Genomic DNA, 22,352 nt, shown 5'->3' on the forward strand with positions numbered 1-22,352 from the left:
GGGTTGCCAAGGGAAAATACCTTGATAATGCAGCGCACAGGTAATGAAAATCGAACTAGCAAGAATGCACTGACACCGCACAAATATAGGTAGGACAAATGTGCGTTGGAATACATATTAATAATATTTAGTCCATGGTGGTGACAAAATGTTAGGTTCTACCGAGATTTGAACTCGGATCACTGGATTCAGAGTGCTAACCATTACACCATAGAACCAGACGTCGCAAAATGTATTTGGACATTATTTGAATTACTCTGTTCTCTGAAAAACAATCATGTTGACATTTGGCCGGGCTTGAGAGATGCATCTGCCCCACATGTTATTCTTCTCACACCAAACGTGTAGTTCGAAAAACGATATCACCCCAGATGGGACTCGAACCCACAATCCCTGGCTTAGGAGGCCAGTGCCTTATCCATTAGGCCACTGGGGCTCAATGAAAGTCATGTGATAATGCCCATATTACCTAGAAGTTGAAACTGTTAGCGATTAGCGTTAAACGAGGTTTCACAGCTGGATGTATAAAATGATTGTCTTCAATCTACGATTTCCATAAAGAATGGAGGTGAAAATTGTAGATTTCTTCCGAACGGCGTAACAATTTTACAAAGGAAAGCGAGAGTTGGCTAAGCAGCTAAGCAGCTTTTCAGTTTTGCACGTGGTAGAGACTTTTCTTAACTCTCGAAATACACTAAATGACCAAATGTATGTGGACACCTGCTCCTCGAACATCTCATTCCAAACTCATGGGCATTAATATGGAGTTGGTACCCCCTTTGCTGCTATAACAGCCTCCACTCTTCTGGGAAGGCATTCCACTAGATGTTGGGACATTGCTGAAGGGACTTGCTTCCATTCAGCCACAAGAGCATTAGTGAGGTAGGGCACTGATGTTGGTGAGTAGGCCTGGCTGGCAGTCGATCGATGGGGTTGAGGTCAGGGCTCTGTTCAGGCCAGTCAAGTTCTTCCACACCGATCTCGACACCACACCGATCTCAACAAACCATTTCTGTATGGACCTCGCTTTGTGCACGGGGGCATTGTCATGCTGAAACAGGAAAGGGCCTTCCCCAAACTGTTGCCACAAAGTTGGAAGCACAGAATCGTCTAGAACGTCATTGTATGCTGTAGCTTTAAGATTTCCCTTCACTGGAACTAAGGGTCCTCCACCAAACTTACAGTTGGCACTATGCATTCGGGCAGGTAGTGTTCTCCTGGCATCCGCCAAACCCAGATTTGTCTGTCGGACTGCCAGATGGTGAAGTGTGATTCATAACTCCAGTTGAGTCCAATGGCGGCGAGCTTTACACCACTCCAGCCAACGCTTGGCATTGCACATGGTGATCTTAGGCTTGTGTGTGGCTGCTAGGCCATGGAAACCCATTTCATGAAGCTCCCAACGAACAGTTCTTGTGCTAAGGTTGTTTCCAGAGGCAGTTTGGAACTCGGTAGTTAGTGAGTGTTGCAACCGAGGACAGACGATTTTTACACGCTACAGGCTTCAGCACTTGGCGGTCCCGTTCTGTGAGCTTGTGTGGCCTACCACTTCGCAGCTGAGCCGTTGTTGCTCCTAGACGTTTTCACTTCACAATAACAGCACTTACAGTTGACCGGGGCAGCTCTAGCAGAAATCTGACAAACTGATTTGTTGGAAAGGTGGCATCCTATGACGGTGCCACATTGAAAGTCACTGAGCTCTTCAGTAAGGCCATTCTACTGCCAATGTTTGTCTATGTAGAATGCATGGCTGTGTGATCAATTTTATACACATGTCAGCACCGGGTGTGGCTGAAATAGCCAAATCCACTAATTTGAAGGGGTGTCCACGTACTTTTGGCCATGTTGTGTAGCTATCTACCTGGTTAGCTAAATGTAATCTAATGAAGCTCAAAGTCTGTCTCTGGTGGATAGCAATAATAATGCAGTTATGTCTGTCATACACTTGGGTTGCGACTAGCATTCCTCTTTTTTGGAAACATTTCTTAATACTGTAGTGACCCTCAGGAGGTAAGGTGGGAAGACCCTGCCCTAACCTGGTAAAACCAGTCACTTTCATTGTTTATGCGGTTGTCATGGTAATAGAAGGGGAGGCTGCACATTGTTTAGTGGGGATATAACTAGTAGGGAGAGACATTTTCTGTCTCTGGTGTTTATCTCTCTGCTGGACTGTGATTTATGGCTAGCTAGTTCAGGCTAGGTTTGTTGTTTTGTGCAGCTCCCCGTTACCCTGTGCAGTGTAACATTAAAACGTTATTTCCCTCTCTTGGTCGGTTTGTTATTGAATCTAATAAAGTTATGAGATCGGGAAACCCGCAAATGCCACAATACAATTGAATCGCCACCTGTCAGTCACTTTGCAGCAGGATAGATCGTCATGTGGCGGCAAGCGCGTTTAAAGCCCAAACTAATCAACATTATCTTATTGATCGTGATTATAAGCTTACCTCTAAATTAATAATGCAATACAAGCCCATGCGCCCTTCATCTCACACCTATGTCTAAATTGTTAAACATTTTTTGATAAATAATTGTAACAGTAATCCTACTTTTTTATTTCCACATGTATCAAGCCAAGTGTTTGTGTTGTCCAATCTACATGGGCAGTAGGTCAGACGTCAGACAGAGTCAGACAGACAGTATTGTTTTGAAGAATCTAATTAGGCCATTTCTCAGTTAGGTGAATCAGGTCGGACTCGGATGGAGAGTGAGCTCACTGCCCGGGCATGGCAATGATAGTGGCCTTGCTCTGTTTCTTCTTCCTCCCCTGGAGAATAGTGACAGATGATTAGATGAGTGGGGGGGGGGGGGGGGGAATGCTGTTCACTGACTACATCTCAGCATTCAACACCATAGTGCCCTCCAAGCTCATCACTAAGCTAAGGACCCTGGGACTAAACACCTCCCTCAGCAACTGGATCCTGGACTTCCTGACGGGCTGCCCCCAGGTGGCGTGGGTAGGCAACAACACATCCGCCACGCTGACCCTCAACATGGGGGCCCCTCAGGGGTGCGTGCTCAGTCCGCTCCTGTACTCCCTGTTCACCCACGACTGCATGGTGGGCACGACTCCAAGACCATCATTAAGTTTGCTGATGACAACGGTGGTAGGCCTGACGATGAGACAGCCTATAGGGAGGAGGTCAGAAACCTGGCAGTGTGGTGCCAGGACAACAACCTCTCCCTCAACGTGGGCAAGACAAAGGAGCTTATCGTGGACTACAGGAAACGGAGGGCTGAACACACCCCCATTCACATCGACGGGGCTGTAGTGGAACTGATCGAGATCTTTAAGTTCCTCGGTGTCCACGTCACTAAGGACCTATCATGGTCCAAACACACCAACGCAGTTGTGAAGAGGGCACGACAATGCCTATTCCCCCTCAGGAGGCTGAAAAGACTTGGCAAGGGCCCTGAGATCCTCAAAAAGTTATACAGCTGCACCATTGAGAGCATCTTGACTGGCTACTCGGCATCCGACCGCAAGGCACTACAGAGGGTTGTACGTACGGCCCAGTGCATCACTGGGGCCGAACTCCCTGCCCTCCAGGACCTCTATACCAGGCGGTGTCAGAGGAAGGCCCAAAAAATGGTCTAAGACTCAAGCCATCCAAGTCATATTCTCTCTGCTGCAGCACGGCAAGCGGTACTGGAGCGCCAAGTCTGGGACCAAAAGGCTCTTTAACAGCTTCTACCCCCAAGCCATAAGACTGCTGAACAGTTAATCAAATGGCTACCCGGACTATTTACATTGTCCCCCTTTATTATGTATTTATTTATCTACAAAAAAATTGCACTGACTCTCTTGCACTGGCTCTATGCACACTCACTTGACTCTACCCACGCACTCACACATAGTACACTGACACTCTAACACACACAAAAAACACACACACACATATATTGACGCCACACACTCACACAGACACACTTTCACACTCTTCACATACGCTGCTGCTACTCTGTTTATTATATATCCTGATTTCCTAGTCATTTTTACACCTACCTACATGTATTCCCTCAATTACCTCGTAACCCTGCACATTGACTCAGTACTGGTAGTCCTTGTATATAGCCTCGTTATTGTTTTTATTGTGTTACTATCTCCTTTTTTATTTAGCAAATATTTTTAGTACTATTTTACTCTACACTGTTGGGAACGGGCGCATAAGTAAGCATTTCACTGTAAAGTCTACACCTGTTGTATTGGGCGCATGTGACCAATAAAATAACATTTGATTTATACGTCACAATATCAGAACCATGGACAGCGGTCAGTATTCTATACTTTGTGAGTATCCAGGGGTCCAGAGAAACGGCACTATGCCAGTGCTTTCATGCCCTCTCCATTGAGTAGTAGATGTACTGTATCAAGGTGATATCTAGATGGTTATCAATATTATTTATTTATTGTGTAGGCTGCTATCCTACTTGAAATAAAGTCATGTGAGGGGGAAAAAATTACTCCTTCAAGACTGTTGGAAAAGCATTCCAGGTGAAGCTGGTTGAGAGAATGCCAAGCGTGTGCAAAGCTGTCATCAAGGAAAAGGGTGGCTATTTGAAGAATCTCAAATATAAAATATATTTTGATTAGTTTTTTGGTTACTACATGATTCCATATGTGATTTGATGTCTGCACTATTATTCTACAATGTAGAAAATAGTAAAAATAAAGAAAAACCCTTGAATGAGTAGGTGTTCTAAAACTTTTGACCGGTAGTGTAGACACTTGTGTAGATCCAAAAGGGATAGGTAAAAAGCAAGATGGCGACAATTTCACCCAGCCAATCAATGGGCAAGGTGGAGTTATTACCATTTTGCTTATACCTATATCCAATCCTTCTGAATCTACAGAAGTGTCTAGGGAGTAGGAACTAAGGGTTGTTTCCTGATAGGGCCTATGACTGAAATTCATTTTTTGTCTTTATCACAGGAGGAATCAAATCAAATCAAATTTTATTTGCCACATGCGCCGAATACAACAGGTGTAGACATTACAGTGAAATGCTTACTTACAGCCCTTAACCAACAATGCATTAATTTTTTTTATAAAAAAATAATATAAAACAACAACAAAAAAGTCTTGAGAAAAAAAGAGCAGAAGTAAAATAAAAATAACAGTAGGGAGGCTATATACAGGGGGGTACTGGTGTCAATGTGCGGGGGCACCGGCTAGTTGAGGTAATATGTACATGTGGGTAGAGTTAAAGTGACTACGCATAAATAATTAACAGAGTAGCAGCAGCGTAAAAAGATGGGGTGGGGGTGCAAGTAGTCCGGGTAGCCAAGATTAGCTGTTCAGGAGTCTTATGGCTTGGGGGTAGAAGCTGTTGAGAAGCCTTTTGGACCTAGACTTGGCGCTCCGGTACCGCTTGCCGTGCAGTAGCAGAGAGAACATTCTATGACTAGGGTGGCTGGAGTCTTTGACAATTTTGAGGGCCTTCCTCTGACACCGCCTGGTATAGAGGTCCTGGATGGCAGGAAGCTTGGCCCCAGTGATGTACTGGGCCGTACGCACTACCCTCTGTAGTGTCTTGAGGTCGGAGGCTGAGCAGTTACCATACCAGGCAGTGATACAACCAGTCAGGATGCTCTCGATGGTGCAGCTGTAGAACTTTTTGAGGATCTGAGGAGGAATAGGCTTTGTTGTGCCCTCTTCACGACTGTCTTGGTGTGTTTGGACCATGAAAGTTCGTTGGAAGCTCTCAACCTGTTCTACTACAGCCCCGTCGATGAGAATGGGGGCGTGCTCAGTCCTCTTTTTTTTCCCTGTAGTCCACAATCATCTCCTTTGTCTTAGTCACGTTGAGGGAGAGGTTGTTATCCTGGCTCCACACGGCCAGGTCTCTGACCTCCTCCCTATAGGCTGTCTCATCGTTATCGGTGATCAGGCCTAACACTGTTGTGTCGTCGGCAAACGTAATGATGGTGTTGGAGTCGTGCTTGGCCATGCAGTCATGGGTGAACCGGGAGTACAGGAGGGGACTGAGCACGCACCCCTGAGGGGCCCCCGTGTTGAGGATCAGCGTGGCAGAAGTCCAAGATCCAGTTGCAGAGGGAGGTGTTCAGTCCCAGGATCCTTAGCTTAGTGATGAGCTTTGAGGGCACTATGGTGTTGAATGCTGAGCTGTAGTCAATAAATAGCATTCTCACGTAGGTGTTCCTCTTGTCCAGGTGGGAAAGGGCAGTGTGGAGTGCAATAGAGATTGCATCATCTGTGGATCTGTTGGGGCGGTATGCAAATTGGAGTGGGTCTAGGGTTTCTGGGATAATGGTGTTGATGTGAGCCATGACCAGCCTTTCAAAGCACTTCATGGCTACAGACGTAGTGCTACGGGTCGGTAGTCATTTAGGCAGGTTACCTTAGTGTCCTGGGGACTATGGTGGTCTGCTTAGGCAGGTTACCTTAGTGGGCATGGGGACTATGGTGGTCTGCTTGAAACATGTTGGTATTACAGACTCAGTCAGGGACATGTTGAAAATGTCGGTGAAGACACTTGCCAGTTGGTCAGCACATGCTCGGAGTACACGTCCTGGTAATCTGTCTGGCCCTGCGGCCTTGTGAATGTTGACCTGTTTGAAAGTCTTACTCACATTGGCTACGGAGAGCGTGATCACATAGTAATCCGGAACAGCTGGTGCTCTCATGCATGCTTTGGTGTTACTTGCCTCGAAGCGAGCATAGAAGTGGCATGAGCTCACTGGCAATTACATTGGAAACGGCCCACAAAGTTGAGAGAGCAGAGCTTATCGCTGGAGTGGCATCACCTTCGCAAACCATGCATAACCTCTTCCCACTTCAGAGGTCTGACCTGTGAGAGGGCAGAGTTCTGCAGAACACCTGGCTGACAGAATCATCAAAGGTCTGGAGATGGAGTCTGTTGCTGTGGGGGAATACTGTGTTATCCGGAATGCCAACTATTACCCTTGTGGATTTCTTATCCACCCAGACACCCCTTGGCTTGGGGCATCTCCTGATAGGTCTCATCTGGCAATTACATTGACCCCGCAGAGTCCATAATTTGGCCTGCTGGAGGTAAAGTGCACAAATGTCAAGAGCTACATGGACTGCCCTTACCTAAAGACCCAGAATGGTACACCAGCACTGAAACACAAGCATGCATACTATTGGCAGGTGCAAGGTCAGATGCTGATCTCAGGGTTGGAGTGATGTGACTTTGTGGTGTATGCCCAGGATGACATGCTGATACAGCCCATCCACAGAGACCGCCATGATTGGGAAGCAATCAGAGAGAAGGCTGACCATTTATTTATTTACTCTTACTTGAAGAGATGCCTAACAATATCTAATTTATTTAATTTACATTTCAATAAATGTATAACTTTTTTACAGAGATGACTTTTTGAAATATTAATTATAAATAACCATTGTCTTGTTTTTCCTCTCTGGTAAAAGATAATACAAAATAAAAAAAATGTGTACATCTTTCCTTATCTGTGATTATTTCTAGCAGATGTTATTTCCTAAGGTTATGTGCTCTCTTCTTGATTAGCCGATGTCCAGTGGGAGGCTTGATCAAGTCATCACTTTGGCAGTGGCGGCTGCAGACCCTAATATGGGAGGTGATGTTGAATCTCTCACATCGAATATTTCTGATCCACTTTTTATGTGTGTCTTCCATTGCAGTAAAAGTGTGAAAACTTAACACGGTGTTGAACTTGGAGGAAGCCTCACACAGTGGGACACAGCAATGCTCAGCTGAACTGCTACCTTCACGTGGTAAACATTTAAAATACACAATATCAATTATTTACATGAGAAACTAAAAAGGCTATAATATCTACTCGCTTCGTAACTGCAAATCAAATTGTATTTGTCACATGCGCCGAATACAACAGGTGTAGACCTTACAGTGAAATGTTTACTTACAAGCCCTTAACCAACAATGCCGTTTTAAGAAAAATAAGTGTTCATTTGTATTTGCACTGAGAAATGTGGAGGTTTTTCCCACATTGGGCTTTGAGTGATAATGTCAAAGCTTGCAACAGGATATGTAGTTATTTCTGTATGATAGCCACATTAGCGGCTAATTAGCATTTCATTTTTGGGGGGTAATTACAGGCAAACATATTGATAAAAGTTACCTTGTCGGAGAGAGATTTGCGCTGTTATCAAAACGTCACGCCAGGGTAAGCTTACACAAAACACTGCCCTTATTTTAAGTGTTTCTAAAATCCCCCATGGGAAAAATGAATGGTGGTAAAACGATTGAAACCATTTCTCTGTTTGACCGCTACGTTTTATGGGTATTGTTACACCTCCACTGTGGGGCTCTATTGCACAATTTAAACTTATTCTATGGATCCCTTGGCCAAAAGTAGTTTAATCTGTTGTTAGTAATATTAATTAAAAAATGAAATGTAAAACATATTGAGATCTGGCCGCGAACCCCCTGCAGTACCTCCACGGACCTCTCCCCACTTTGAGAACCCCTGAATTTAGCTGACTGCTATCGCATTGGTGTCTATGGAGAGCCACCCCACTACGCAGACAACGGTAAACGGCCTGAGTGACTTATCTTCATTTATCCACCATCTTTGCTGAAACTCCCAATCAATCGATCGCTCGGTGCTCTTTTGAGCGTCCTGGATGAACCAAAAGCTGTGTTGTTTTTCCTGACTGTCTGTGGCACAGGAGAAATGGTAGCTAGCATTCTGTGAAAATTCGGCTAACGTACGACTGATTATCTGATCGAAATAATGAATTTACTGCCATCAAATGCACATGGGAACGGACTCCTGTACGCGGGATTCAACCAGGATCATGGTGAGAAATGGTTTCTTCATCGAAATCGTCTTTGGTTGCCAGTTCTGTCGTCGAAACCATGCTAACTACGTCTTGAGGCCGGGGGCTGTAATGCTGAGTTTATAACCAAGTGGGAAGGTGGTAATTACCAGTTGTGAAGTCGTAAAGAGCAGATGGTGTCTTATGAAGCAAGCTAGATCTACTCAGGATTTTCTAAAGCTAACTAATTTCAGTTAGCTTCACATCCCAGCTCAGGATTCATCCATACTAGGACGGTGGATATTGCACCTCTGCCTGCCGCTAACTCTAGCAGGCTTGTAACTGCCTGTGCATGTCGCACATGGCTAGTCGAACGCTGAAATCTTCATTGAGACAATGCTAAAACATCAATCCATGGGCGAGTCAGTGCCACATTTTCATTTGTGCCAAAATAAAAATGAAATAAAAGTTACCTTGCAAATTCAGCAGGCTATGGTGTGAAATAGGCTTTTAGAAGCGCTGTCTTTATTTTATTACTTATCGCTAGTGCCATCTTTGTATTTATTATGGATCTCCATTAGTTGCTGCCAAGGCCAATACTATATTTAATTAAAATGAAGGAGATGACGCAATCTTTGCAAGAGGGAGGGAATCTGATTTAATTGGTCCTCAACTCGCGTCTCAGTCATTTCATTCAGGGTAAGTAGAGTTAGCCTGCCCCGGAGCAGGTTAGTTACCTGGCTAAAATGTGAGCCACTCTCGTATGGCCGGTTATCCTGAGTTGAACTCAGTTGACCAGAGTTACCTACCTAATATAGGACAAAACACACATCACGACAAGAGAGACAACGCTACATAAAGAGAGACCTAACTCCTCAAACCTGCTTCATAGGATACCCCTCCGTTGGATGCATTCACGTGCTATGAACTCAGATTTGCTAATGGCCAACAAGCTGTGTCAACCATAAACTAAAAGAACAGCTGCCATGCTTGTAAACAAATTATATGTTCAAAAACCATATTAATATATTACTTTTTATAAATAGTGTTTTGTTGTTGCATTTAACTGCCGAAAATGCTGTTATCAAGGTAATTTCTTTACTAGGTTTGGTCTGTATGTCGGAGCTCAGGGATGAAAGACAAGTTTCCCACAAGTAATTACCAGTAGGAGGGGTGTTCAATTTGATTTCTCAGTCATATGCGGTAAATACCGCCTTCCCACTTGGTTATGAACGCAGCATTACACCCAGCTATTTATCTAGCTAACGTTGGCCAAACTAAATGGTATTACATGTAACTCTGATCTTTAATCATATTAAGAGCTAAATATTATGGATCTGTTAGGCGCTCACGTTTAGATTTTAATAATACGCTAGCATCAGCTAACAACGTAACGTTAGCTAGCTAGCAGGAAAGACAGCTGTGGGGGGTTCCACTGTTGACAAGATAGCACTAATGTTGTGGCTAACGTCAAATAAACATCTATACATTTACACTTACAGTAGCTATATGCTTGCGGGGTTGTAACATTTTCTAATCTTTATCTCTGTCCGTTAGCTAGCTAGCTAATTTAGCTACAAAGCTAACGTTAACGTTATATTGCACAAATCATGGTTATAACAAATATTATAGCTAGAACTGTCCTCTTTTATCTGTGGTTAGAACGTTAGTTTGACAACTGCTAAGCTACTAAATCGTTTACTGTACATAAAAAGCCAGCTAGCTAGCTCAAGCTGTGAGTGTGATGATCCATTGTTTAGTTAGTGAGTGTAGCCCTAGACTTGGCAGGGGAAATACTATGTTTTACACATCAAACTTGGTCAAGTGCACCATATACCTTCCTTTTTAAACTCTTAACATATACATTATTTTAGATGCAGAATCAGATTTCATTGCAGTCTAGGCAGACAGACTTGACGGTTACAAGCTTGGTACCAGTGTGTGTGGGAGTGGGTGGGTGGCCCAAGTCAGCTTTTCTTCACTGAGCAGTGAATGAATGGGTCTCCCTCTGAACAAAGCAATGACTGTTTGCTAATATTCAAACACTGCTCAATGTTCACTGTGTGTGCATTCCTTGCAGGCAACTTCAGGTTACTGGAGTAGTAGGACATGCTCCAAATCTGATAGGAAAGAGAGAAAGTACAGGAACTGATAAGCTGACAGGAAGCATAGACTGTCCTTAGTTGACCTCCCTCATAATCATGATGTCTTTGAAGATGGATAAATATTGTGGTTATTCATTCACTGTGAATTTATTTGGACCTAGCTTTGATCAGGGTTGTTCTAACCACTGGGATTGTCTGTCTGTGCTCCTTCCAGGATGCTTTGCTTGTGGAATGGAGAATGGGTTTAGAGTGTACAACACAGACCCACTCAAAGAGAAAGAAAAACAAGGTAAATATATGTAAAAAATAATGACTGTACAGCAAATATGAAACATAAAATCATAATTAGAAGTGTATCAAACATATCCTTTTTGATAATCATGATTAATCATAATGTGCCTTTTTCTACGGTTTACTGTTAATCAAAGTTCTGGTGTAGCCATTTTGTTGATATGTAAATAAACTCAATGGGTCAGTAGCATTGCTTGCAGTAAATCGAGGCCATTTTGCTGCACACAGGGACACAGCATTGTGACAGCGAGAGCCAAGGTACTTCCTTCCTGCTCCTGCTGTGTGTGAGATGAGATGGATCTGTCTGTCTGTGGCTGGGTTGGATGAGGAGGGCTATATGAGGAAGTTAATCATTCCGCCACTGAGCCCTGCACATGTGACTCCTCACTCCTCACATGACCTGGTCCAAAGTCACTATAGGAAATGGCTTACTGTACTGTCTTTAGTACTGCAGGGAAATGATTAGCCTATAGTATAGGCCAGGGATAACCTGGTCCTGGAGGGTTGCTGCAGGGTGTGCAGGCTTTGGTTGATATGGGTCTAAATAACAACATGACTACAGTGATTTTTATTTCAGTGATGCGTCATGCATGCTGGAAAGGTTTGTTTTTAATATACAGATAGAATGAGGAGTTGTTTGCTATTTAGTAAAACGTTGAGATATTAAAACTATTTAAATTCTCCTTATCAGGGACGGATCTCTAGTAACATTTATAGATCTTGTTGGAATAATGGTTTGGATAATTGTGGTGGTTTTTGAGGCGACACCCTTGACTCTCATTGGCTCAGTTTACTCGCCACCCGCCAGATTGACAGCTTAATGGCCAATGAGGTGATTGTATGTGTCTTCCAGAGTTCATGGAGGGCGGGGTCGGGCATGTGGAGATGCTGTTCAGGTGTAACTACCTAGCGCTGGTCGGAGGAGGGAAAAAGCCCAAATACCCACCTAACAAAGGTATGGTGGTTACTGTGTGTGTTTGGTGCTTGTGCTGAACTTTCCATCACCTATGTAATATGAGCAAAATAAATAATATATTTTGGAACCCCCAAAATCGAAAAAGGTCTAACACTTCTATCTGTTAGAAATGTTTTCCTTGCCCTTATCTCTTAGTGGTAGACTTTTCCACCATAGTGACTATATCCAGTTATTTCCTTACATTGGTCTGGCACTAGAGACATGTCATGTTGGTCTTGTCAGTTGTAATTCCCACCTTGTCCTCTGATGCTTTCCTCTAGTGATGATCTGGGATGACCTGAAGAAAAAGACGGTTATAGAAATTGAGTTCTCCACGGAAGTCAAAGCAGTGAAGCTTCGAAGGGACAGGTACGAACACTTTCCGCCCTTTTTCTTCCCTTAATGTGTCTCTATCAGCAGTGTTGCGTGCCAATACAAATGGAGTAAGAATTTAGTACCACTTTAACTACCTCTTGAAGCATTTACGACCAACCAGCAATGCTGCAAATGGCTGCTCCTTCGGGATAATTTTATCTCGAATGACACAGCAATCTGGTTGGAAGTACTGTAGTGCACTGTATAGGGAATAGGATATCATATGAGATTTAGCCTAAGTTACAGCACAGTGAGGGTGGAAGATGGTACGAGTACAGTAATAGCTGGCTGTGATTGCACTCCCTCTTCTTACATGCTGACTAGACCGTCTCCACGCGTGCGCCATCGCGTGCGCCATCGCGTGCTCCATCGCGTGCGCCATCGCGTGCGCCATCGCGTGCATGTTGATTTTGTCCATCGACACCAGACGCGATCAGGACACACAGGTTGAAATATGAAAACGAACTCTGAACCACTTATATTAATTTGGGGACAGGTCGAAACGCATTAAACATTAATGGCAATTTAGCTAGCTAGCTTGCTGTTCCTAGCTTGCTGTTGCTAGCTAATTTGTCCTGGGATAAAAACATTGGGTTGTTATTTTACCTGAAATGTACAAGGTCCTCTACTCAGACAATTAATCCACTGATAAAAGGGTAAACCTAGTTAGTTTCTAGTAATCTCTCCACCTTCAGTCTTCTTCTTCTTCTTTGGACTTTATATGGTGGTTGGCAACCAACTTTAAGGTGCATTACCACCACCAACTGGACTGGAGTGTGGACTTCAGTTCATCTTTCAATCACTAGTGGGTCTATGCTCCTAAAAACCAATGAGGAGATGGGAGAGGCGGGACTTGCAGCGCGTCAAGCGTCAAAAATAGAATCAAGTTCTATTTCAGCGCCTAGCTACGCAGACGCTCGTTGACGTACGCGAGCAGTTTGGATTAAATGATTGAATAACATGTATGTGTACATTTATTTTGCACCGCTCGTGCACTTAACGCGAGCGGTGTGGTCAGCATGATAGGCACAGAACCTGTTAGATTGGCAGTAATTATATAGTACTGTATCATTTCCAACCAGTTACAAGGTCATAATCCAGTAATGGTATAACAAAGTATAGCTCCTTGGTGCTTTGAGAGAGCTGAATTATAGGACTACTCGGGACTGTTAAGATGTTCACCTTTAGGTAATATTAAAGGGAATGTTAGAAGGTAATATTTTGGTGTCAGGAGTAGTGAAATGTTTTCTTACCAATGTTTCCCCATTAGATTGCTGTATGTTAGTGGGCCAGAAATCTCTCCCTTTTTCTCAATCTTGAGCCTAATGTCTGCATCTCTCTGATGTCCTCAGGATCGTGGTGGTCCTGGACTCGATGATCAAAGTGTTCACGTTCACCCACAACCCTCATCAGCTGCATGTGTTTGAGACCTGCTACAACCCCAAAGGTCAATACTACTACACAGACAGACCAGCTACTTTCTATTGCAGCTCTCAGATTCCTAACCAGCCTGCTAAATACATTAGACAAGACCATAATTTAAGTAAACAAACCATTTTTACAAGAATGTTACATGGTTGTAATGTGTCCTAGCTTCTCCTCTCAAATCTCTCTCTCTCTCTTGCCCTTTCTCTCCGCTAAATACATTGGACACACTCATAATTGAAGTAAACACACAATCTTCACGAGTGTTACATGGTTGTAATGTGTAGCCATCGACAGATTCTCTCTCTCTCTCTTGCTTTCCTCTCTTCTCCTTACCTCTCTCTCTCTCATGCTCTCTCTGTCTCTCTTTCTTTCTCCATGACTGTATCCATAACTTCTCTCCCTCCTCCCCCAGGTTTGTGTGTGCTGTGTCCCAACAGTAACAACTCTCTACTGGCGTTCCCGGGGACCCACTCTGGGCACGTGCAGATTGTAGACCTTGCCAACACAGAGAAGCCTCCAGTGGACATCCCCGCTCACGAGGGGGCGCTGTGCTGCATCGCCCTCAACCTGCAGGGAACCAGGATAGCCACGGCCTCCGAGAAAGTATTACAACCCCTTTAGAACTACTCATTGGCTTAACCCTTTTAACACTACTCCTGGGCTTAGACGGTGCCTTAGGATTTTTATATCTAGCATTGGTTGTCCTTGTTGCTTGTAGACTAGGGGTGACCAACTCCCAACGCTGTGTCTCTGTGCCTTTGTTTATTTATCTCTAGGGGACCCTGATCAGAATATTTGACACCATGGCAGGCCACCTGATTCAGGAGTTGAGGCGAGGGTCACAGGCTGCTAACATCTACTGGTGAGAACAACCAACCAACCTGGGTATTTCTTCATCTGATATTAGATGTGAGAAATTAACTAAAGCCGGGTGGACAGTACACGACTTTCAAAATCCTAACATCGCTGAGCCTTTCACATTAAACGACCGTCTTTCCTGTAGTTTTTTTGTGTTGCCAACGTAGTGGTGCGCACACTAAATGATGTGGCACAGACAGGGTCACACACTACAAGATTCTTCACTTGGTCGTGAGGATTCTCTATACCACGCTGTCTCGCGAAAACAATGATGTGATTAGATTTAACGTAGCTACGAGCTGTGGCTCAAAGCAGCCTCAAAAACGTTCAGTCAGACATTCACGCTTGCCATACAGAGTTGAAATATCTAGCTAACATTTTGAATTCAATAACATTGCTTGTGAACTTCAGAGCTGTAACGATTTGACACTTTGGCTTTGATTAAAGGCAAGTACAAACGCATACTAGGAGTAGTCATCGCTCCTGCTGGAGAGTCTACACATTCTGGTGAAGTGAAACAACCTCATCATCTCACTGGCGAGCTCTCATTGGCTATTGCTGATCACTGTTCTCAAAACGTGTCGTTCCACATCTCACACCACAAGAGCATTGGAGATTTTGTGCTGAAAAAATCAAGAATGTTTGAAAATATAGGCACGTCTGTAACTGCTCAAAGACGAGAACGGTAGCCCTCAGATTGCGTCTTTGACCCGCTCACATTAAACAAGCATCGGTGACGGTCGCGCGCCCCGAGTAGGCAACGACATGGGGATTTTGTCTCCGATCTCAAAAACTTGTCTGGGACAGCTAAATCGTGGCAAAAATTGTGTAGTGTACGCCCGGCTTAATGTTTACATTAACATTTTAGTAATTTAGCAGATGCTCTGATCCAGAGTGACTTAAAGTTAGTGTACCGGTCTTCAGGTTGCTAGGTACGACAACTACATATCACAGTCATAGTAAGTAAGTTATTGTTATAGTCCTGATTGGTAACTTATTTCCCCTCCCCAGCATCAATTTCAACCAGGATGCGTCCCTCATCTGTGTGTCTAGTGACCACGGTACAGTCCACATATTCGCTGCAGAGGACCCCAAGAGGAACAAACAGTCCAGGTCTGTCTAAGCCAAACATTTAACCTTTCTATGCACTGTCAACTGGATCTCTTAACAGAGGTCCAAATTATGCAACATTGATCAAAAGTGAATGTAGTGCCTTGTTGCACGTGGTCAGACATGAGTGCCAGTGGTGATACAGCTCTTTGAGAGAGCTGTCTTGTTGACTGTTCAAGGATATACACCCCATTCTTTGGAGGAATAACTTTGAAGTGAGCACATTGTTTTTCAATGTTAATCTTTAAACCAGCCGCCATTCCAAACCCATTCTCGAATCCTTACCAATGCTTCCTGTAATTCCAAACCCATCCCTGAATCATTGTTATTTCCTTTTATTCTTAGCTTAGCCTCAGCCAGTTTCCTTCCTAAGTACTTCAGCTCCAAGTGGAGCTTCTCCAAGTTCCAGGTTCCATCAAACTCGCCGTGTGTGTGTGCCTTCGGAACAGAACCCAACTCTGTCATAGGTGAGTAATGCGTGTGTGTGTGTGCGAGGTATCTCTCTCTGAGTACATGTTTGTGTTGGCAGACCTCTGGAACAGAGCCCAGTGCAGTCATAAGTTATACATACTCCAGCCACTTCCTGCATCCTGCCCAGCGTCTATAGACAGATCCAGAGTGACATTCCTTCCTTGTTGACTTGAATATTATTGTTGACTTGACACCACTTATTTGATTGTTTTATTGTTGACACCATTGACTCATTTTAGACTTTGAGCAGGAAACTGTGTTCTTACATTTGTGGATACTTTTCTGCCAACACCAGAAAAAAAAACGTATTTGACTTTGAGAATATAGCTGATGTACGCACGAACTGCAAAAATCTCTGAAGCTGGAGACACTTATCTCCCTCACTAACTTTAAGCATCAGTTGTCAGAGCACCTTACCGATCACTGCACCTGTACACAGCCCATCTGTAATTAGCCCACCCAACTACCTCAACCCCATATTGTTATTTATTTTGCTCATTTGCACCCCAGTATCTCTATTTGCACATCATCTCTTGCACATCTATCATTCCAGTGTTAATACTAAATTGTAATTATTTTGCACTATAGCCTATTTATTGCCTTACCTCCATAACTTGCTACATTTGCACACACTGTATATATATTTTCTGTTGTATTTTTGACTTTGTTTTGTTTACCCCATATGTAACTCTGTGTTGTTGTTTTTATCGCACTGCTTTGCTTTATCTTGGCCAGGTCGCAGTTGTAAATGAGAACTTGTTCTCAACTGGCTTACCTGGTTAAATAAAGGTGAAATAAAATAAAAAATAAATGTACAGTCTCTTATTGTGACCTCTCTCTCCTCAGCCATTTGTGCTGATGGCAGCTACTACAAGTTCCTGTTCAACCAGAAGGGGGAGTGTTCCCGAGACGTCTACGCACAGTTCCTGGAGATGACAGACGAGAAGGTCTGACCTTTCACCCTACCACCTCCTGCAAACGGACAGACGTGTGCATGGCGGGTGTGTTTATTTTCTGGAGGATGAGGGGATGGACTGGAGGAAAAGATGATGTCTCTGCTCACCAAGTGCTGATGGACTCTACATGGAGGAGCGTCAGAGGGAAGGAGAGAGAGACACCGTCTCGGAAACAACAGAGGAAGGAAGTAGAGAGGGAAAGAAAGAAAGATGGACCAAGAGAAATGGGGACTGCGTGCCCCCTCTGACAAAACCTACTTAAAGACTGTCCCTGTACAACTAGACAACTACAGAAAGACAGACAGAGGGATGAGAAAAGACTCTAATGGATGTCACCTGGGCCTCCTTGTCCTGCTACTCCGAGAACAAAAGAGGGAAACTTGCTTTTTAAAGATGTCTTCCGTAAAATTTACGATGATCGGTTGGTTATTTTTTAAAGGCGTATAGCGTTGATTCTAATAGGTAGATGCATAGAAAACAAATCTTGTCAACTAACACCACCTAACCTAACTATAGGGAGTGCCTCTGAGCTGAATCGAGAGTGGAGTGTGTGAATATACTCACATATATACATATACAGTCATGGCCAAAATTGTTGGCACCCCTGAAATTTTTCCAGAAAATGAAGTATTTCTCACAGAAAAGTATTGAAATTACACATGTTTTGCTATGCACATGTTTATTTCCTTTGTGTGTATTGGAATAACACAAAAAAAACAGGAAAAAAGCAAATTTGACATAATTTCACACAAAACTCAAAAAATGGGCCGGACAAAATGATTGGCACCCTTAACTTAATATTTAGTTGCACACCCTTTGGAAAAAATAACTGAAATCAGTCGCTTCCTATAACCATCAATAAGCTTCTTACACCTCTCACCCGGAATTTTGGACCACTCTTCTTTTGCAAACTGCTCCAGGTCTCTCATATTGGATGGGTGCCTTTTCCCAACAGCAATTTTAAGATCTCTCCACAGGTGTTCAATGGGATTAAGATCTGGACTCATTGCTGGCCACTTCAGAACTCTCCAGCGCTTTGTTGCCATCCATTTCTGGGTGCTTTTTGAAGTATGTTTGGGGTCATTGTCCTGCTGGAAGACCCATGATCTCGGACGCAAACCCAGCTTTCTGACACTGGGCCCTACATTGCGACCCAAAATCCTTTGGTAATCCTCAGATTTCATGATGCCTTGCACACAGTCAAGGCACCCAGTGCCAGAGGCAGCAAAACAACCCCAAAACATCTTTGAACCTCCACCATATTTGACTGTAGGTACTGTGTTCTTTTCTTTGAAGGCTTCATTACATTTTCGGTAAACAGTAGAACGATGTGCTTTACCAAAAAGCTCTATCTTGGTCTCATCTGTCCATAAGACGTTCTCCCAGAAGGAATTTGGCTTACTCATGTACATTTTGGCAAACTGTAGTCTTGCTTTTTTATGTCTCTGTGTCAGCAGTGGGGTCCTCCTGGGTCTCCTGCCATAGCGTTTCATTTCATTCAAATTTCGACGTATAGTTCGCGCTGACACTGATGCACCCTGAGCCTGCAGGACAGCTTGAATTTCTTTGGAACTTGTTTGGGGCTGCTTATCCACCATCCGGACTATCCTGCGTTGCAACCTTTCATCAATTTTTCTCTTCCGTCCACGTCCAGGGAGATTAGCTACAGTGCCATGGGTTGCAAACTTCTTGATCATGTTGCGCACTGTGGACAAAGGAACATCTAGATCTCTGGAGATGGACTTGTAACCTTGAGATTGTTGATATTTTTCCACAATTTTGGTTCTCAAGTCCTCAGACAGTTCTCTTTTCCTCTTTCTGTTCTCCATGCTTAGTGTGGCACACACAGAAACACAATGCAAAGACTGAGTCAACTTCTCTCCTTTTTATCTGCTTTCAGGTGTGATTTTTAGATTGCCCACACCTGTTACTTGCCCCAGGTGAGTTTAAAGGAGCATCACATGCTTGGAACAAACTTATTTATCCACAATTTTGAAAGGGTGCCAATAACTTTGTCCGGCCCATTTTTTTAGTTTTGTGTGAAATTATGTCAAATTTGCTTTTTTCCTGTTTTTCTTTGTGTTATTCCAATACACACAAAGGAAATAAACATGTGCATAGCAAAACATGTGTAATTTCAATACTTTTCTGTGAGAAATACTTCATTTTCTGGAAAAATTTCAGGGGTGCCAACAATTTTGGCCATGACTGTATGTGTGTGTGTGTATATATGTACAAATTGCATGGGTGGGATTTCACAAGGTAAGGCCATTGAGTTGGCCAGATAACTTTGAAAAACACTTTGAAATAAATATTTCTTAATCAATCTTCGTACAGTTGAAGAATTGTTTCAGTTTAAAAGTTCCTATTTTTATATGAACTTGATATTACAGGCTTTCAGAGTATTTACAGTGGTTATCTGGTTAACCTCAGCGATTCCTCTTGGTGAAACCCCACCCTGGTAGAGCTAGGTTTAGCTTTTACTCACTGTATAAACACAATGAATACGCCAGACTGAACATATGTAACTTACTGCATAGACTGTACAGAATAGAAGAACACATTTTTTGATCAATATCTTATTGTTTCACTCTTCCTGCCCATTTCATGTTGCTGTGTAGGTATGTATGTAGGTATGTATGTGCAATATTCTTTACAGTATGAGTCTCCATGAGGATGAGGTGAATTAGTTAGAACCCCTAGTTAGTACCTATAAGCCAAACCAAGAACCAAAAGCACTGATTTCGGCGCTAGATTCAATCCGATTGCCCCTATTCGGCTATGGACCTTTTAAAAGCAAGGTTTCCGTGTTCGCAGAGACTGCATTCACGGTAAACGCTGCATATGTCGGCTCACTCGGAAATGAATGTCAATCACACTATAACGCAGCTCTTCCACGGTCCGGATTGAATTTAGGCCCAAGTACTTTGATTAGGATCAAAACTCAATGTAAAGATCAAACTCAGAAACTTGATCAGTCTCCAAGGAGATGAATAACATGCATCTTCTTAAGGGATACAGACAGACGAGCCTAATTTGTTCAGGTTTATCATACATCCGTTCATGAATTAATACAACCGTTTTCCCAGAGCCTTCCCAGTCAAACGTAAAAATGTATGCACACATGACTAAGTCGCTTTGGATAAAAGCGTATGCTAAATGGCATATTATATTATTATTATTGTGTGAACTGATTGACTATACTGCCATGATCACAGTGAATTGAAAATACAGTTTCCACCACCCCCATTGCTTACATAAAAAAATATGCTTTCAAGATTACGGGCTCTATTCAATCCGATCCGCTTTAGCCGACATCCGCATAGTGGTTGTTTGGGCGGTGTCAGAGGTGGAACTGCCATTATACTTAAAGCGGACATTAACATTGGCTGCATGGTTTAAAAGTTCTAACACTATAATGTGAGATGTACGCCTCGATTAGGATGATAGAAATCCTCATTATTTCATTTTCAATTTGAGCATATATAGCCTACACTTTCTCGTTCTGAAGTTCTAACGTGAATGGAGCAGTGGGCTTCGTGACAATGTTCGTAAGAGCAGCTGCTCACTGATTTGATGGCTCCAACTCAGTTCCACCTATGACACCGCCAAAACATCCGCTATGCGGGTGTCTGCTGTTGACGCTTGATCTGATTGAATCTAGGCCTAAATTTAAGTCTGAGTGACACATTCTAACTGAATTAAACCAAAATCCACCTTCTTGTGTGACAACGTTACCCATTCCTTTCTGGTGAGGTTTAGTTGGCTGATGTAGTTTGCCCATGAAGAGAACTCTTCTGCTTGTTCACTAGGGGCAGCTTGAGCAAACTTCTGCATAAATTATCTAATCTACAAAACATTTAAATGTGTGGATCTACAAGCTTTAGAGCCCATCTTATGTTTGTCACAGCATCGGATCTAGCTTATTGGGTCATGTGTATGACCTTACACTGCAGTACTATAATGTATTCTTCTGTGTCATTTGTCCTGTTACATCTTAATGGGAACCACTGAATGCATTTCATTTGTTGCTTCCTGCTCTGATTGTGCAAGTGGAATTCACTCACTACATGATTGTAAAATCCTGCATTTAAAATTGTGAATAAAACGTCAGGTAGTGTAGGTAACTTAGTTTGGGGTAGTGTGTGATCTGTTTGTGTGTGAAGGTTACTTTAGTTTATAAGGAAACATGCTTGGACCATAAACTCCAAGCCAGCACTTATCCCCTTCAGTGTTTCCAGGTCTAAAGTGGGAGTAGTACCATTAGTACTGTAGTAAAGGATATGGTTTTCAGGCAGTTCAAATGTGTCAGCATACAGACATAAGTGGTCCAGTTGGTTCTGTAATCCATTACATGAGGGCTCCATGTGGGGGAAGTTTGTGGCTAGATCCAAATGGCACCCTATTCCCTATATGGTGCACTACTTTCAACCAAGGCCATATAGATTCTGGTCAAAAGTAGTGCACTACATAATATAGTGACAAGGGGGCCCTTTCAGATGCAGCCATGTTTCATAGAGAAAGTGTTCTCCACTTGTTTCCCACACATCTGGCCTACAGTAACTTCCTGGAACACTAACTAACCTCCCAGGAATGCAGCTGCAGGGTCATGGTGACTCAACAGCGCTGTCCTCCCTACTTCCCTAGAACTAGACTAGTATTCCCTAATCTCAACACCAGGCAGATGCCAACTATCTGCTTAGCAGCTGTTTCTCTAGTGTCATTTCTCCTGTGTTACAGAACATACCTTGGGCCCCTAAAAGGACCACTGCATTAGGAGTTGCGGAAATAAGAGATTCAAAAAAGTTACATGGTGATGTTTAGAGCGTTGACAACAGGAGATGCCTTGCAAAAGGATGGTTGATCTCACTGTGGCTGGCTGGCTGGCTGCTGAATCTAATATCGCCCCCTCTTCAAGGCATCTCAGGTTGAAAACAATGTTCTTTGACTGCTTGACAAGGCGACAAACACTGTCTGTTTCTCTGTGGGAATGAGCCTTTACCAGTCTAGCAGAGCGAGCCAAAAATACACAGACAGAAATGGTACGACACAGGACA

At 43.3% G+C, this 22,352-nt stretch overlaps 1 protein-coding gene across 2 annotated transcripts; it reads left to right on the forward strand.

Moving 5' to 3' along the window:
• The first annotated feature begins 8,637 nt into the window (after positions 1-8,637).
• On the forward strand, positions 8,638-17,911 carry wdr45b (WD repeat domain 45B). 2 transcript variants are annotated; one of them, XM_084141673.1, is made up of 11 exons: positions 8,638-8,788; positions 11,066-11,140; positions 11,371-11,400; positions 11,996-12,097; positions 12,379-12,466; positions 13,825-13,919; positions 14,313-14,503; positions 14,677-14,762; positions 15,770-15,871; positions 16,214-16,335; positions 17,186-17,911. In XM_084141673.1, the coding sequence occupies exons 1-11, from the start codon at positions 8,722-8,724 to the stop codon at positions 17,290-17,292; spliced, it is 1,065 nt and encodes a 354-aa protein (XP_083997799.1). In that variant the 5' UTR covers positions 8,638-8,721; the 3' UTR covers positions 17,293-17,911. The 2 variants fall into 2 exon arrangements, with proteins under 2 accessions (XP_083997799.1, XP_083997800.1); XM_084141674.1 differs by lacking the exon at positions 11,371-11,400.
• The last annotated feature ends 4,441 nt before the right edge of the window (positions 17,912-22,352 follow it).

Source organism: Coregonus lavaretus (genome assembly GCF_964263955.1).
Source record: "Coregonus lavaretus genome assembly, chromosome: 25".
NCBI lineage: Eukaryota > Metazoa > Chordata > Actinopteri > Salmoniformes > Salmonidae > Coregonus > Coregonus lavaretus.

Coding starts and splice junctions, on each gene's coding strand:
- wdr45b (XM_084141673.1), top strand. CDS start 8,722: ATGAATTTACTGCCATCAAATGCACATGGGAACGGACTCCTGTACGCG. Junction 12,098..12,378: donor CAAATACCCACCTAACAAAG/GTATGGTGGTTA, acceptor GCTTTCCTCTAG/TGATGATCTGGGATGACCTG. Junction 16,336..17,185: donor AGAACCCAACTCTGTCATAG/GTGAGTAATGCG, acceptor CTCTCTCCTCAG/CCATTTGTGCTGATGGCAGC.